Source organism: Panulirus ornatus, chromosome 23, assembly GCF_036320965.1.
Source record: "Panulirus ornatus isolate Po-2019 chromosome 23, ASM3632096v1, whole genome shotgun sequence".
NCBI lineage: Eukaryota > Metazoa > Arthropoda > Malacostraca > Decapoda > Palinuridae > Panulirus > Panulirus ornatus.
Window position 1 is genome coordinate 22,525,370 of NC_092246.1, and position 17,357 is coordinate 22,542,726.

A 17,357-nucleotide genomic window follows, 5' to 3' on the forward strand; every position below is an offset into this window, starting at 1 on the left:
ACTCCCCTGGTGTTGAGTGTCCTCCCCACCTGTCCCGGGATATGCTCCCACTTGTCCCAGTCCCCAGGATATGCTCCCACTTGTCCCTGTGGGAGGCAGTAGCTGCTGTAGGTTCAAACTTGGTTTTCTATGCTTGTCTCTGTTTATTCGTCTGTGTCAGCATTTTTGTTGATCCAGATTTGTTTGGTTGTTCTTATTTCACCACTTTTATTCTTTCTCTTCTCTTCTTTGTCTTCTTTATTTTCTACACTCCATTCTGTTTCTCCTCTTTCCACCACCTGGGTCTGTCGCCACTTCCCCTTAACTCCCTTTTCACGTCATCTTTCCTCAACACCTTCTCTTCCTCCTCTCCTTCCCTATCCCACCTCCTCTCCCAACGTTACTCTCCACAACAAATAGACCTTCCAGTAAGGACGTAAACAGCATAATCACTCCGCCCTCATGGCACGGGAACTTCTCTCGCCGTGTATGGCACACCTTAGCCATGTCGTACCTGTCACCAGCCACGCAGGAACACACGATCGACGACGAACACTGTGCTTCTGGCGTCTGTTGAGTGTTGCAGTGTAGTGTCGCGGGTCTGTGTACGTGGGGTGTAGAAGAGCGGAGAGGTGTACACGAGGAGTGAGGGTATTTTTGGGTGTAAGTGTACATACATGGTCGTCTATACGTGTGTGTGTGTGTGTGTGTGTGTGTGTGTGTGTGTGTGGATATTCATGTCAAGTAATCTGAAAACTATTCTATTTCTAGATCCTTGCCTAAGCCATTTCTACCCAATGCAATTAATTATACATCTCATGTATGATTACATATATTCAGTACGTCCAGACCTTGGCCCACAAATTATTGATTTCCATTATCTTCTTATATCTCGAGCGCTTTACCTTTGGCAAGAAAAATCAGTTCATTTGGAAATCACAAAACCAATTCGTCTCACAGAAAAACCTTCAGAAGGGCGGAGTAACATAACGAATAAAAACCAGTACTGAAGCTGGGCTCGAGGGATTTCTTTACTAAGAAAATATGCGATGTGTCGGCCTCTCAGTAGCTACAACTGGATACGACTTTAGAAATTATATTTTTCTGTCATCGCTAGTAAAGGTAATTTCCCCAAATACATATTGCGCCAGCTTTCTGGAACACTTTCTGTGATTGTTGTAAGTTTCCACAAGCTTTCCAGTAATGTTCAGTCTTCAGGTAGTGTGACCTGAACCTTTGTTAAAGTCTCATCTCGACCCATCGTAATCTAGTCTTCCTCCAACAGTCTCTCCTCGACCTGTTGCCGTCCAGTCTTATTCTACCACCATCCCTCCGACCTTCCGCGGTCCACGTTTGTCTTACTCGTCTCTCTTCTTCTTGAGTTTATACAGACTTGTTCCATCAGTTTCTCTTCGTCCCTGGACGCTCCAGTCTTGTCCTACCAGTTTCTCTGCGTCCCTAGACCGTCCAGTCTTGCCCTACTCCCGTCTTCCTTGGTCGGTCCAGTCATGTCCTTCCAGTCGCTACTCGTGCAGTTCCTCCACTTCCTTCTATTTCTTCATCACTGTAATTCTATTGAGCAAGTGATTTGATTTATCCTCCTTTATCGAGAAAATGCAACACCTTTTGGGCCACTGCAGGAAGGTAAATACACATCTTCGACAATGTATGTCTTCAGGGAGTTACACTAGATAACACTTCAGGAAGGAACATATGCTCACGTAATCAGGAAAATACTAGAAAACATTCGTCTGAGTTTGTTCGTGTGAGGAGAATTGTTTGGGGTCTGCCAGGTTGGTAGTGACGGAGGCGGGAACCCCGCGTCTCTGTCGACACCAGGAGTCATTAGTGATGAGTGATGTAGGGCGGACGCCTCACCACTCCTCGTCCTCTTCCTCCTCCTCACATTTGCTCACTACTCTTGCGGTGCTGTCGTCTTCTGCCGCTGCTTCTGCTATCTGTCTGTCTGCTGCCGCTGCTTCTGCTATCTGTCTGTCTGCTGCCGCTGCTTCTGCTATCTGTCTGTCTGCTGCCGCTGCTTCTGCTATCTGTCTGTCTGCTGCCGCTGCTTCTGCTATCTGTCTGTCTCCTGCCGCTGCTTCTGCTATCTGTCTGTCTGCTGCCGCCGCTTCTGGCTACGCCAGCACCGGCAGTCATTACTGGTGAGTGATGGAAGGCGGCTCCTTTCTCGATCGCGTTCCTCACCACTGATGGTTACTCTTATGGCGTTGTCTGCCGTCCGCTGCTGCTGCTGTTGTTATCAATGTTGCTGTCAGCCACCTCGACACTGCTTCTCTTCTTTCCTCTTAATCCCCTTAAATTCTTGTTGCCACAGCTTTTACTGCTACTTCCCCATGTTATTATTTACACTGTTACTTTCGCTATACCTCCAAATGTTGCTGAGACTTGTCGACACCACCAGAGCTGATGATGTTACTGTCACAGTTCTTCCGCGTGGGACACTGGTGGCTGTATGAAAACACCTGGAGGAAGTTTCAGCTTCGCTCAGGTCCTGCTTGAGTCGAGGTGAATCAGTCACACCGTATGTGTGTGCTGAACACCGCTGAACACCGCCAGGTTAGGCAGAGTAAGCGATTTCTCGCTCGCCAGGTGGCACTTGTGTAATCACGTTTAACACACCGCTACTGCATACAGACTGCTTGATTATCATCATCCATACTGCAGGGCGTCACACAGCTGAATCAAATGCACTTAACCATCGTATTTTTTTACGAACAAAAGTTGTCAAAAGGTAACTTTATGAAATTATGTACAAGAAGGTAGTGCCTTGTGTGAGTACTCATCTGAGCTGAGTCATGAGCAAAATGGCTCAAAACACAGTAGCACAAGACATGGTGGTGCTGGAGAGAACAGTACCTCGTTGTATCTTTCCTTTCTTATTTAGCTTAAGCTTCCATGAACACTGCTCACCTTTCATGATCAGGCACTCCATGGAAATCAGCAACACTTGACCTATGATCATGCACAAACATTCTCTTTGATCACCATCACAAGTCCTTTGATAATTATCTTGTAAATACACCGTAAACTTATCACTTAAACTCATTTTACCTTCACAAAATTGTTATTCCTACGACCAGTTGTGTCTGTAGCGTTTTAATCAAAGTTCAAGATCAATACACCGGTCCATTGTTCAACCTGACCACAGGTCAGCTGGGGACATATTCGTGAACTGCTGGTGCAGGTACCACGCCTTCTAATAATACCTCTTCTTGATAATTTACTTTATACTTTTAGAATGATTGTTTCGTCATGCACAATATTTCATTGAAGTTACAAGCAATAAAAGTATCATGGATGTTTTTGTGCTATTTTCACCGATTTTTAAAGTCATTTAAAGATCATACTTTGTGCAAGGTAATCTGTTCATGTTTTGAAAACAGACGGGGACTTAGAGAGCTCTAGTTACGTCCATTTGAATATATTCCTACAGCAAACAGAGCTAAGTAGCTTGTGTCATTATAACCCATGTCGATATACATCCACGTGTCATTTTGTCACATTCGAGCTACATAGCCGAGCAGGATCTTGCCCCAGCCAGACGGTGAGGTGGTACTTATCATGAGTAAGTTGAGGACGGAGGCATGACTCCCTCCGGGGATTTCATCCCTAGATGTTCATCACTGCTGAGTTCCCATGACCTCCATGATGTCCCCAGGTAACACACAGGACGAGCGAGAACCATGACTCTGTCTCACTGGCTTACCAGACGCGATCCAGCGCAAGAAAAAGCAGCTAAGAAATTTTCCACGTAGAAAATGTGGTACTGCTTTATTGAGGCCATTAAACGTCATCCAGTAACGTGTTATTGAAGAGATTTAGTGAGGTGTTTACTTCGTGTGTGATCCACTCACCCCTCGCGGTCGGTGAGGTAGAGAACATGAGGGGTGAGGTAGACGATGAGGAGTGTGGGGGTGTGTCCTCATGCAACTCCTCATACACCCTCCGCCCGTGGCTCACTCCTACCCTCACCATGACGAGGGTCAAGAAGCTAGCAGCCTCGTAGTCTTGCTATCTCCATGGCTATATACACACCTCACACATACAAGAGGAACCATACACACTCCCCATACATCCACACACACCAGGCGGATCTACACACACCAGGCGGATCCACACACCAAGCGGCCGTCATACACATGACCTGGGTGTATGTGAAACCACCTGGACGACGAGTCTCTGGTCGCTAACGGCCGAACTGCTTTTTGTGTCAGACATCCCCAGGACGCTACGTGCTTCTTATGGCTCTGTAGGGTACACGTGTCCCACACACACACACACACACACAGGTACTTATGTAACTCAAGGATCCCTTTAGTGGAGCTTCTATATCTAGAGGCATCGCGCTCCACACAGGAGCAGGGGGAATGATGCACTCTCTGGGATGGTAAGTTTCCCCATCGCTAGTTGTACTCATTTCCGTCCGCTGACGTTGATAGTGTCGTAAAAAGTGACTTCTTGCAAACTGAGTTTTATATATATATATATATATATATATATATATATATATATATATATATATATATATATATATATATATGAATGTTAGGTGTTTTACCTAAGGCATTATTTAGTTACGTTCATGGTCTTGTGCTCTTGCGTCTGGCTGTAAAGTTGTCAGCGTTTTTACAATCAAACGTAAGTGCACTTATTTCCGTAATCATTATATCCGTCAAGTGTAGGATGGACTCAGCAGCTTTCCCTGAGGAAGTCTTGTTTCAGTTACTGAGACACGGGGCAAACATGTGGCCAGAGACACAGAAGAAAGATCATCAATTTTCATCGTAAAATAAAATGCGACTGAGTTTAGTGTGAGTCGTCTGAACGAACCTTTATATCTCGTCTTTGTTTTGCTTCATTGATGTTCCTCGTCTGTAAATCGAAGCTCCTCTGAAGTAAACTTTTACAACTCATCTACATTTTTTTCTTACGTTTATCTGGTCATGTTATTGTAAGAGATTTTGATATAATCACTTTACCTGTTTCCTTTAAACTTTTGTCGGCGGAAGAAGAAGCTTTAGATAAGTTTCACAATCGAATGTTGGTCGATCTGCTCATTCTGTTTCAGTTGCGGTGGTTCGCTTCCGCTTTCATTCCTTCCGCCACAAAAATGTCCGAGCCTTGGCGTCGGGTGTTCCTTCACTTACCTTGATTTATCGCCCATGATCGCTCCCACGCGATCGCCGCTGGCCATACTTGGTGCGACACAAACTGGCGAATTTCACTGTCAAGTGTCCTACACGTCAGGGAAACCTGTGACAAAATCACTTGGACTTCGTTGCGGTGAACGAGAGAAACTGAATCATAAAGTGCTTCATGGACAGTGTCGGTTCAGTACAAGTGCTTCGGGGGAAGTTTGCGCGCGTCGCCGTTTAAGAAGCGGTTTTCCTTCCTCTGTGTTATGGTTCCTCGAGTTCTTGCTTGCTGTTACTGTAATCAACAACCCATCAGATATGGTAAGAAGTGGGTACGACTAATGTTTTTAAGTTTAGGTGATATGTTGATATATTAGATATACTAGATTATGTTTCGTTGGTATACATGGAAGAGATTCGTTGGACCTAACTATAGCGCCTGTGATCTTCGAAGCCCTCCTCTCTTTCCACGCTGCCTTGATGTTGTGGGATGTGGCGGGGGTAGGGGGGTGGGAGATGTGGCGGGGGTAGGGGGGTGGGAGATGTGGCGAGGGTAGGGGGGTGGGAGATGTGGCGAGGGTAGGGGGGTGGGAGATGTGGCGGGGGAAAGGGGTGGGAGATGTGGCAGGGGTAAGGGGTGGGAGATGAGGCAGGGGTTTGGGGGGTGGGAGATGTGGCAGGGGTAAGGGGTGGGAGATGTGGCAGGCGTGGTATACTGGCCTAATGTGGGAGTCGTTCTCCCACTCCAAACGTCTCTTTTACAGAAAAAATCAATTACATTATGAAGGTCTTTGGAAAAAAAAAATAAGGTCGTGCAAAGACGGTATGTAATCAATTTTTTTTTTACAACAGTCACGACTACTGTGCCATTACGAAAATATGAAGTCTTTGGCGTACACTTTTTGTGAGAGAGGCGATTGTGGCGCATTATTATCTGAACATATCTGGAAAATAAGTATTTAGATCATCATTGAGAGATTCAGAGTTTCAGATTTCAGAAGTTTATTCCAAATGACAACTGATGTTCAGTTCCGAAGCTTGAGACTTTCAAGTTTCATAAAAACGCAACAAATGTATATACATATATACTTGCTCACGACAGTTGTGTTGTTTCTGTTAGTCATGTTGAAGATGAATATTCCTAAAGGAAGATCAGGTCAGTATACATACACACACACACACACACACACACACACACACATATATATATATATATATATATATATATATATATATATATATATATATATATATATATATATATATATATATTGTTTTTCCCATGGGAAATAGTAACTTGAGCAAGTCAAGACGTATCACGGTGGCAATTTTAGTGAGAAACTTGATGGTAAATGTTGAATGCGTCCAGACAGTTGTACATTATTAACTTTCGAACGGTCGAAGTTGCCCGCCTCTCACTCGTCTCCACCGACGATGTACAACAAAACATGAACCTCATAACGTCAACCGGAAGAATGAACGTCTTTTGTTTTTTTGTTTCGCTCTTTACGTGCGCCGCGCGTCACGGCAATTACTTTTGAAACAAAAGTCTTAGTAGTTCACGAGGGTCAAACAGGTAGTTGTTATGGTGCTTATTGTGGTATCTCTGGGTGTGTAGGTCAGCCATGCTGCTGTTACTAAGGTTTCTGACGAGTGTGGTGTAGCCACCGCCTGTGGCTAGCCGGCTGCTGCTGCTGCTGCTGCTGAGCCAAACCTGTATCCTACTGGCGGGGAAGTAGCCAACCAACCCTCTTGACATTTCCTGCTACTGACCACACCTCTGTTGTACCACACCCAACACCACACCTCTGTTGTACCACACCCAACACCACACCTCTGTTGTACCACACCCACCACCACACCTCTGTTGTACCACACCCACTACAACACCTTTGTTGTACCACACCCACCACCAGACCTCTGTTGTACCACATCTACGACCCCTCCAGTGTCTGTTGTACCCAAACAACGACCATTCCAGTGTCTCTCCCTCCTCTGTACCACAGCCACGACCCCTTCTGTATTTGTACCTCCATCATACACCACTGCCCTTCCATTGTTTGTACATTTATCAGTTCATTTATCTACTCATCTGTTAATTTATCTATTTGCTCAAACAAATCAGCAGCAAACCTCCCTCGTTCCTCAGCGGGAGATGCACGTAACCCTCCACGATACCAAGACCAGACACTGATGTGTACGTAAGATAAAGACTCTGATGCTACACAGTCGTCAGACTTAGAGTTCGAACCACTAGGGTGTCTGACGGAAGGAGTTGCGGTCGAGTGTGAGGACCAACAAGGTATTCAGAGATGGAAAAATGCTCTGTATTAGTGGGAAAATGTGGACAGATGTTCACACAAGACGGGTGAGATAAATCCTGTCTTCCCGCGTCTCTTGCCTTGTTAGTGATGGTCGCCATCCTCAGCTACTGAACGGAGAGGAAACTGGGCATCAGCTGTGAACGGCAGGGGTCAAGATCCTGTCCGTGGCCAGAGACACCTCAGTGTTTGGGAATCTATACTGACCCGGCGAGAAGGATCGGATGCCTTGTTATGTTGATCCGTATTTGTTTTTCTTTGGAATTGTACGATTCTTTTCTTATGAAGGACGTAGTCGTGGTTGACGTGTAAGTTCACAATACTACACTATGCTCATCTATGAAATTGTGATATGAATCTACATCAGTAGAAAATAAGGAGGTTAAATAACCTGGTTAGTCCTTCTCGTAGCCACACAACTACCGTGCATCTTGACTATTTTTGTTCCTAGCTGCTTGATCAACCCGCATGCGTGTCGTGCGGGCATCTAGGGAGGCTATGTGCAGCATATGGGGTAAGAGACGTGCCTATGCTGGTGTCTGTGAGTCGTGACGTAACCCAGTATTGGTAGAGGGAGTGGACGACCAGAGCTCAGGTACCAGCCTGCTCCTGCCTCACTTGCCGACGCTTGGCAGCCAGTGTGGTGGATACTGGCATGACAGGGACACTGACAGTGTGACCAGGACACGTAGCAACAAGAATCACTGACCAGGTTACCAGAAGATGAGAAATATCGTCAACGTTACATGAGATTCCAAACTGGTTTGTAGTTCAGTCATCCGAGACCCCGGGTGGACCTCCTGAAGCTGAGTCGTGATCATATACCATCCAAACGTTTTCTTTCCTGAGTGTTGAAGTAGATGAATGATTGGCATCACCAGCTGTGTTGTATGTATAGCTCCATCAGCTGTGTTGCTTTGTGTTGTGTGTGTAGCTTCATCAGCTGTGTTATGTGTGTAGCTTCATCAGCTGTGTTGCTTTGTATTGTGTGTATAGCTTCATCAGCTGTGTTGTGTGTATAGCTTCATCAGCTGTGTTGTTCTGTGTTGTCTGTATTCCGTGGTTCTGTGTTGCGACAATGAATGGCCGAGTCAGAATCGCTGTTTGGTTTACTTGCTGTCAAGTCCACATTAAGCATCCGTGATCCTTTGTCTGATGGCTTACCACTGACGTACTTCATGTGCACAGCTGTCTGGTGGGAGGAGACTCGTGTTACACATGTGTGTGTGTGTGTGTGTGTGTGTGTGTGTGTGTGTGTGTGTGTGTGTTTTATGGTCAGTCAAAAGCAATGGTTTCCACAGCGAAGGTTTCTTGAAGTGCACACACTCCAGTTGTGATCTTCCACCCTCCCACTGCGTAATCTCAGACTCCCACGTCCCCACTTTGTAGTCCCACCATCATCATCACCATCATTATGTCCCACACAACCACCACTAACACTTTCCCCAATAACACTCCTGTTATCATCCTAGCCACTCCACACACCCTACCACCAACATCCCCATATTCACACTCCCTACCACCAACATCCCCATATTCACACTCCCTACCATCCAGCACTCCCCTTCACATTGCTCCCACTTCGTCTGTCGCCTCCTCCACACATTCTCCCCCATAGAGTCTCAAAACAACACACTGGTCCAATCCTCCTACACACTCTTCTCTACCACCGTCCTGCTCTCTACTCCACACTCCACTCAACTAATTTCACTTACATAATGCCTGCCTCCTTCTTCAATCTCCTTACTACCATTCTTCTAGTAAGAGAGGATACTAGACGCCGTGCTGGGTTCATGTAGTTTTATGGGTCAGCTGAGTGAATCTGGTGAACCCGTGGCTCGTGCGTCATCTGTCACCTCAAGGCCACGTCGGAGCCTGAAGAGTGACCGCAGGTACAAAACCCTCAGTAATCTATACTTAATCAGAGGAAGAATAGATAAAGAAGCAAATGGATGACGAATGAAGAAGATATCATCTTTATCACTGTCATTACTCACTGTCCAAAACCTGTCTGCAGCTTAACTCATTACTCACATCATCTACAACCTGAGGATGAGTAGAATGGTGGGTCAGCCAAGTGGTTCCCTTCGCTGACTCGCTCATTTGTCAAGTTTGATCCTCCTAATGGCTGGCCTGATGGCTGGCCTGATGGCTGGCCTGATGGCTGGCCTGATGGCTGGCCTGATGGCTGGCCTGATGGCTGGCCTGATGGCTAGTTATAGCATTCAGTGTTACAGTTCTTAACGGCTGATAACTTGGGTGTTAAGATAGAACAGTAGAACTAGGTTAATATACCATTACATAAACATAGCTTTGGGACTCCTTTTATGGAACTCCTGCAGATCGAGGCTGCGCTACGATCAGAAGGAGGGAAATGATGAATTTCTTGTAGTGGGAAATTCCTCGATGCGACTGTAGTCTTCTTCGTCAGCTGATAATGATGTAGTCTTGGTAGACATCGTCGATGTGTACGAGGTTACTGGAGCCAGCTTGGGCCCTCACAAGGTTGAGGGAGGTTGCAAGACGCACAATGGCCCGTAGTTACCATCAGTGGAACGAAGACCTCTATAAGCATTTGATATAGGACTTCCTGCCTTCAGAGCAGAGTTTTATGTGAGAAACATCATCTCTACACACCATCATGTCCACACAGCATTATCATCTCTATACACAGCATTATTTCCATACTTACTCTGGACAAGACGTATGAAGGATAACTGTAAAGCAAGAGACAGGAATCTATTCTTATCACCTCGACAACATCTTCTTCAGGTGGTAGCTCTCTACCTGCTCTAACAAGCTTGTTCGCTGGACCTCTAATGACGGCCAGCGTGCTTAACGATGCAAGTATATCTACTTTTACTTCCAGGGACGTAAACTGAAGGAGAAGGTTGTAAAGTCCCGGTCACCACGTAACTTGACCACTTGCATAATTCTTTAAAAAGTGAGACGTTCTTACAAAATGAATTTGCCGTGTGAAGCTGAACTGGACTGAAGAGTCTTTTTATGCCAGTATCTTACGAAAGCCAACACTTACGGCATTCTGAAGTACTTCATAATACTCAACGATCAAATATTTATTTGTAAGATTTTCTTACTTTCATTTGTAGTTTCTTCCTGTGTCTTTGTACCCGTAAATCATCATTGGAGATGATCTTCACTCGTTCGTATCAAATTTTTTGTCACATTGAGTAAGCGAATATGGATGTTCCTCTCTCTCTCTCTCTCTCTCTCTCTCTCTCTCTCTCTCTCTCTCTCTCTCTCTCTCTCTCTCTCTCTCAGTAAGAAACCTTCATAATTTCTATGATGAAAAGGCTGGAGGGAGACGAGTGCAGTCCAGGACCGCTTCAACCTCTAACTCAGTTTCCCTTCATCATTCACCAAAGCCCCTCATCATATCCACTGAGAAACTCACCATTCCTCACGCACTCCCAAATTACCTCTCGCTCATCACCAGAACAAATTTCCTCATCTTTCACTCAGGGATTCGTCGTCCCTCACACGCATGTCCTCCTCATCTTTTACCCAGGTCCCAGACATCCTTCAACGAGGCGTACCTCATACGTCATGCAGAGCCTCGCTCCTCTACCACAGGTCGTAGGGACGTCCAATGCTTAAAGAAAGACAAATGACTCCTCATGTAGTGTATCTTGTAGTTACATATGCACCACATGTTGTACAGAGGCGCGTCGCACCCGTAGTGAATCATTTCCAAACATTCGTCTGTCTTGCGTAAGCTGTGGAAGTACTACATCAACCACAATAAGTTTTTTTTGATGAACAAGAGAGTTAGCGATGTTAACGATGGCCATTTTTATGGTAATGAAGGAGTTAAGCCGCTGTGGTGGCCTGTAGCCCACAGGTCCAGAGGGGCGGCACATCCACAACACAATTAGTAGGAGAAGTGGCTGCTTGACCCACACCAAAGGGTTTTGTCAGTCGCCTCACAACCCGCGTCGCGTGTCTGATGGGCGACCCTCCCCTTCTGCGTCGGCCAGCTGGTGCGCTGTCCATATGTGAGACACGATAGGTGGGTCCATAGCGCAACAGCAACGGGTCGCTGCTGCAACGGTGGAGTAAAAATGGCAAAAACAGGTTCTCGTTGAGAGATTACCTCAAGGAGATCATGGGGTGTTAAGGGAGGCAGCCTCCATGACTGTATCAGCTGTGTCAACCGAGTCCAGACACCCAAGATCGACAGAGAGACAGTCATAGGTTCTTGACAGTCATATGGCGGTCATTGCCAGTGTCAAGACATTAACTGTAACACATAAAAGACACAGATTTGAAAGACACGCCCCTTATCCCCTTATGTAAAAGTATATTGTGGACATTCTAAGTCATGAATGATAACTGCAAAGACGTTCTTCAGAACAGCACAACAATCGCTGATCATATGAAGAAGACGGTAAACAAAACACAAATCATAAAGAAACCTGGAGGAAACCAGAAACCAAACAGTTGACAACGATAACAGAGGATGATTCAGGACGTCAGAGAAACAGATGATTCGAACACTTGGATGAAGACCAACCCGCGAAACCTCGAGATCAACCAAACTAGTAAAGAAATGGCCATGAGACAACTTAACGCCTCTTTGACCACAAATAAAACTAATAGTCGACGCTTTCACCTCTCTCTCTCTCTCTCTCTCTCTCTCTCTCTCTCTCTCTCTCTCTCTCTCTCTCTCTCTTCCCCGTGATGCACAGTATCATTACTAGCAGTTTCGCTCTGCTTATCATCTTATCAGCTGCTGTTGTAGATAATTAGAGAGTGTGGTCCACATGGTGATTACAGTTCATCATCACAGACCACAATAGCCCACTGAGCAGATGATGAATCCTTGTGCCACACTGATCTTCCGAGATGAAACTGATCTAACGTCAGTAACGCTGGTAACAGCCAGTAATGACTGAACGAGAGAGACTAGACGATAGGTAATGTGGGGTGCGGGGTGCATCAACGTCCACAGAGACGATGTTGCTTGGTGCGCTAGGGAAGTAGGGTGTGTGAGGTGCGTGAGGTAGGTAGTGTGTGTGTGTGTGTGTGTGTGTGTGTGTGTCGGGCACCCACCACAGTGAGCGCCCTGCCTCTACATAAGTCGGATCAACACCCTCTTACCTCCCTTGTCCCTCCCTCACCCCTGACAGCTGAGGCGTAAGAGCTATTGGCGCGCGGTGCATCACCTCACAGCCTCGCTGCCAAGTTGTGGTGGAGGTGGTCAGGAGGTGTTGGGGAACCATCGTCAGAGGTGGCGTTGTTCTCGTCCAACCCCACAACCTTCCCTCACACTCCTCGTCCCTCCGCTACCGACTAATTGCCGCTCACTCCAACTCATTATTCAAATTCTATATCTATGCAAAAATCTATACTATTAACACGAGCCAAACAACAGCTTCAGACATTACTGCAGGCCACACCTTGGACGAAATTTCAATATTCATTTATCGGTTTCTGTTTGGCTCATGCAGAACATGCAGGGAGACGGAGTATTTAGCCCACACTCCCCCTGGGCACAGTGAAGGTCCAGGGAAGGTGGATTCAGTTATTGTATGAATAACATGATTTCTCTCAAGAAACACTGCTTCCTGAGCATCATGTAGGGAACGTCTACACTTACCTCCAGAAACGAATCATTTATGTTTGTTTCGTTCGTTGAGTTTTAGACAGATGACTATTTTTCTCCAGCCAAGACACGAAGCTGCCAGCGAGCTGGTGGGTTATTATCTCGGTTGGTGCAGGTCCTTGATACATCCTCCTCCGCCAGGTGTGTCGGTCGTGTGGACGATGAGCGGAAGCAGAACTGAGTCTGTAGGGGAGCTGTCAGCCTCGCATAGGAGGGCGTTCAAGCGTCACCCACCTGAGATGTCCCTATCCACTGGCGCTCTCTCTCTCTCTCTCTCTCTCTCTCTCTCTCTCTCTCTCTCTCTCTCTCTCTCTCTCTCTCTCTCTCTCTCTCTCTCATCTGACCCTTCCATTATCCATTTCTCCCTCTCTCCCTCTTCATCCTGCCACTGTTCCACATTCCCACAGCCTCAGCCCACCTGGAGGACAGCCAGCGGGTGTCGTGTAGGCAGATCTCGCTACTGGAGCGCCAGGTGGAGGTGGCCAGCCGTGTGCTGAGTGGTGATAGCGAGGATGGTGTGAGGAACAAGGCCTCTGCCTGACGCTGTGGTCCGGCCGATGTGTGGAAGGCGTTGGCTGACCAACCCGACCACAGCTGTCCACACCCTTCTCGTCCATCTTCTTATCTCCCCTTTTCGTTCCTCCATCTTCAATCTTTACTCTTGCTTTCTTCTTTTCCAACTACCTCATCCTCTTCTCCCCCTCTTTCCACCTATTCATCATCATTTTCATCCTCGCCTGACGTAAACAAAGTCCCTGTCACTAGAATGAACGAGACACGCCCATGATGGGTGAACGCAGTCATCCAACCATCCCGAAAAAAACAAAAATCCAGCTCAGGTGTTTACCTGCGGCGAGATTGCCTATAAGTGTGATGAACCATCAGCGTGTCGGTAGATGGCGAGGACGATAGGCACATCCCAAAGACCGATGATGATAGATGAACCAGTAAACAGTATGTAGGGCTGGCGAAAGCGTCAGCTTAAGTCCTCTGAAGTGTCGGATGATTATGATGAATACCATAGACCAGTGTGTAGCTCATGGCTGTAAACTGTTCCGGGAGATGTGAGGTGATGGTCCGAGCCAAGCATCATCATGATGAACTACCTCAGTAGAGCTTGGTCGATAGACCAAAGTTGGACATTACATGACGTGGCTTTACGGTTATGAATTACGTAATGTGCGTATGTGTTGAATGTGCCAGTTCTTCTTTCATGAAGAAAGTCAACCACACGCTATATAAACCACACACTCTGTAAACAACGCACTCTGTAAACTGAACTCGGCTCAAACAACACATAAGTTCTCACTCAGGATCCACAGTTATGTTTCCTAAGAAGTGCTTACACAGGTGTTCAAGGTTGTTTGCAGTGTTCACAATGGTTGGGATGAGGCTCTTCTTGTAGCTGGGATGGGCTCGATGTAGTTGCGGTGCTGAACTAGTTACTCGGGGACGAGGGATCTCTCTTGTGGCAGGGGGTGACGATGGCCAGAATGATGTACGTGTGTGTGTCATCGTTACAGACTTAGCAATACCAGTAGTACACATGAAACCTAAATGTTGCTTTATGCACTACATTCTTTAACCTCATCACCATACATTGATCACTAATATCCATATAATGTCTTATCCAGTAATTATTGTATATGTTTATATTGGACGATGTCATTAGAATATATCACAGAGGTATGACTTAGGAAAATGTCACTCTATACTGTTCTTATATCAAATGGAACACGAGAGTAGTTAGTTGAATCATTTTATTTAAAGGTTTTATGTCTAAACTATTCTTCTTTCTTCTTGCAGGACGTGGCAGAGATCCCCAGCAGTCACAAAATGGTCAGTAAATGTCAAATTCTATACTTGTGTTACATCGTGGCATCACATGCCAGCTCAGACAGGTCATAATCTCTTGTGATGTATGTAGACCGTGTTGTGCACATGCCCCCTCGTATTTTCTCTAACTCACTGGCTGTAATGCATGTCATACTTCGTCTATTGTGGTATACGAAGGGCGACCTGCTGTCACTGAGCTGAACCAGATCGTACAATGCGGTCAAGGTGAACCGTGGACTAGTTTGAGTGGCATTGCTTTGGTTGGTAAGCTCCGGTTTCGATGCATTATACGCGGCGATCACAGACGACATGCGCGCACAAGAAGGCCGGCATCCCTCTGTTCCTGACGTCACCTCGTCAAGTTGCGAAGGGGAATTAGAGACAATACATGTCACATCTCTTTCACGAAGTAACATCTCAACCAAGATTATGATACGTCTCGTAACGTAACCTCTGTATCATTCCATCTCTTCCCACGCTCAGGCGAGCGCCGCACAAACAAGTCCTTTATAAAACCATTTGTTGCCTCCCGCCTGGAGGTGCTTGAACGTCCACGACCCACCTGAAGCGCCAGGAGGGAGCACTGGGTGGGCCATGGCTTCATGCTGGCCCGTCAGTTAACCAGACGACGTCGCCTGCTGGTATCAAGATGACAAGTAACGGAATATCTTAAAAAGAAATGAGTCTCCCATAAGCGCTAGAGATGGATAGAAGACAATGGAAAATGAAAAAGAAAATTAGAATAATGTTGGAAAGCGAGATAAACCTGAGATGACAGATGTACAACGCTGTAAAAGACGACGGTGGTTGTGATAGCGAGCGTGTGCTGGGCCAAGGAGTGGACCATGACCGCGGACAGCCACCGCTATGTTTAGAGGAGGTTCTCCCACGATGGTAACAATCATACCCAGTCATTACTGGAACTGTTTCTCGTGTTGAACATTTCCTCTTTTTTTTTTTTTCTTCTTTGTCGAACGGGAAATTTTTGTGGGTAAGGAAGGTTATTTACAGCAAGTGTCTCAAAGTGATACCCTGGTGTTCCTCCGCTTTCATCATTCCTCCTGTCGTCCACGACCCCGTGGTGGTCCACGACCCCGTCTGTGGCTCACGACCACACATGTCGTCCATATATCCCCGGTTCCCTAAGTATATCACACACACACACACACACACACACACACACACACACGCCTCTCTCTTCTGTTCAAAACACATTTCTTCCCTGAATTCAGTTCAACATACATATGAACGCCAGGGTTTCGGGATCATGTTATTTACGGCCAATAAAAACTGTTTTTCTTCATGTGTTGGTCTAGCGAGAGTTTTGGTGGACGAGAGACTGGTAACACTGACTTGTGAGCAATATATGCGATGACTGAGAAATTGGTAACGCTGGTTTGTGAGTGATACTCCAGGTGAGCTGGTGATCAGTAACACTGGAATGTGAGCAAGACCTCCAGGGGCTCTGAATTTTGCGGAGGCTGGAAGACTCTCTCTCTCTCTCTCTCTCTCTCTCTCTCTCTCTCTCTCTCTCTCTCTCTCTCTCTCTCTCTCTCTCTCTCTCTCTCTCTCTCTCTGACACACACGACCTGGTATGACCTCAGCCAGGGCGGGCGCGCGGGCGGGCGGGTTGCCAACGATGATGCGTCACCAATCAGACTTCCTCTCCTCCTCCTCCTCCTCCTCGTCGTCTTCCTCCTCCTCCTCCTCCTCCTCCTCCTCCTCCTCCTCCTTCTCCCCCACCTCCTCCTCCTCCTCCTCCCCCACACCTCCTATCGCCTCACTGTGAGCCCGCCCCTCCTCCCTCCTCCACCTTCCCTGACGCTGGCTGGCCCCATCATGCCGCGCCACCATCAGCTGTTGCATCAGTGTTTCACAAAAGGTTGCCCAGACAACACTCCCCACGACGGAGAGTTGGGAAACACAGGAGAGGCCCTGGATATGGGCAGCGCAACACCTGGAACACATTGCGTCAGTATTTCACCCAAAGGCCGCCTGGGTAATACTCCTATACCGGAAGGTTTGGGAAATACAGATGGGCTTTGGTATAGATGGTGCAACACATGGAACATATGCGTGCAACACTGATTCTTGCGGTCGGGATGTGGGTTTGGGCACCACGCTACACCCAACAGGGGTATTGCAACACCCGGTATGGGCACTACATCACCCGATATGGATATTGCAACACCTGAAACACAAACATGCAACACTACTTCTTACTGACCTTCTCATCTTGGATTTATATCCGTGTTTACTTTTGTGATGATGGTTCAGTGTTCTGTAGGTGTAGTGAGTTTACCGGAGACCATAGATCCGTCCGGTGTAGACCAGAACGAAGACCAGTATAGACCAGAGTGTAGACTATGGCGTAGACCAGTGTGTAGCTCAGAACTAAGACCAGTATAGACCAAAGTGTAGACTATGGCGTAGACCAGT

General features: G+C 46.7%; 1 protein-coding gene across 1 annotated transcript in view; it reads left to right on the plus strand.

Moving 5' to 3' along the window:
- Nucleotides 1-17,357, plus strand: part of LOC139756913 (uncharacterized) — a 68,004-nt gene that overhangs the window by 16,093 nt on the left and 34,554 nt on the right. The window contains 1 exon segment of the mRNA XM_071676831.1: nucleotides 14,889-14,921. Within this exon segment, the coding sequence (XP_071532932.1) occupies nucleotides 14,919-14,921 (3 nt within the window). The 5' untranslated portion in view covers nucleotides 14,889-14,918.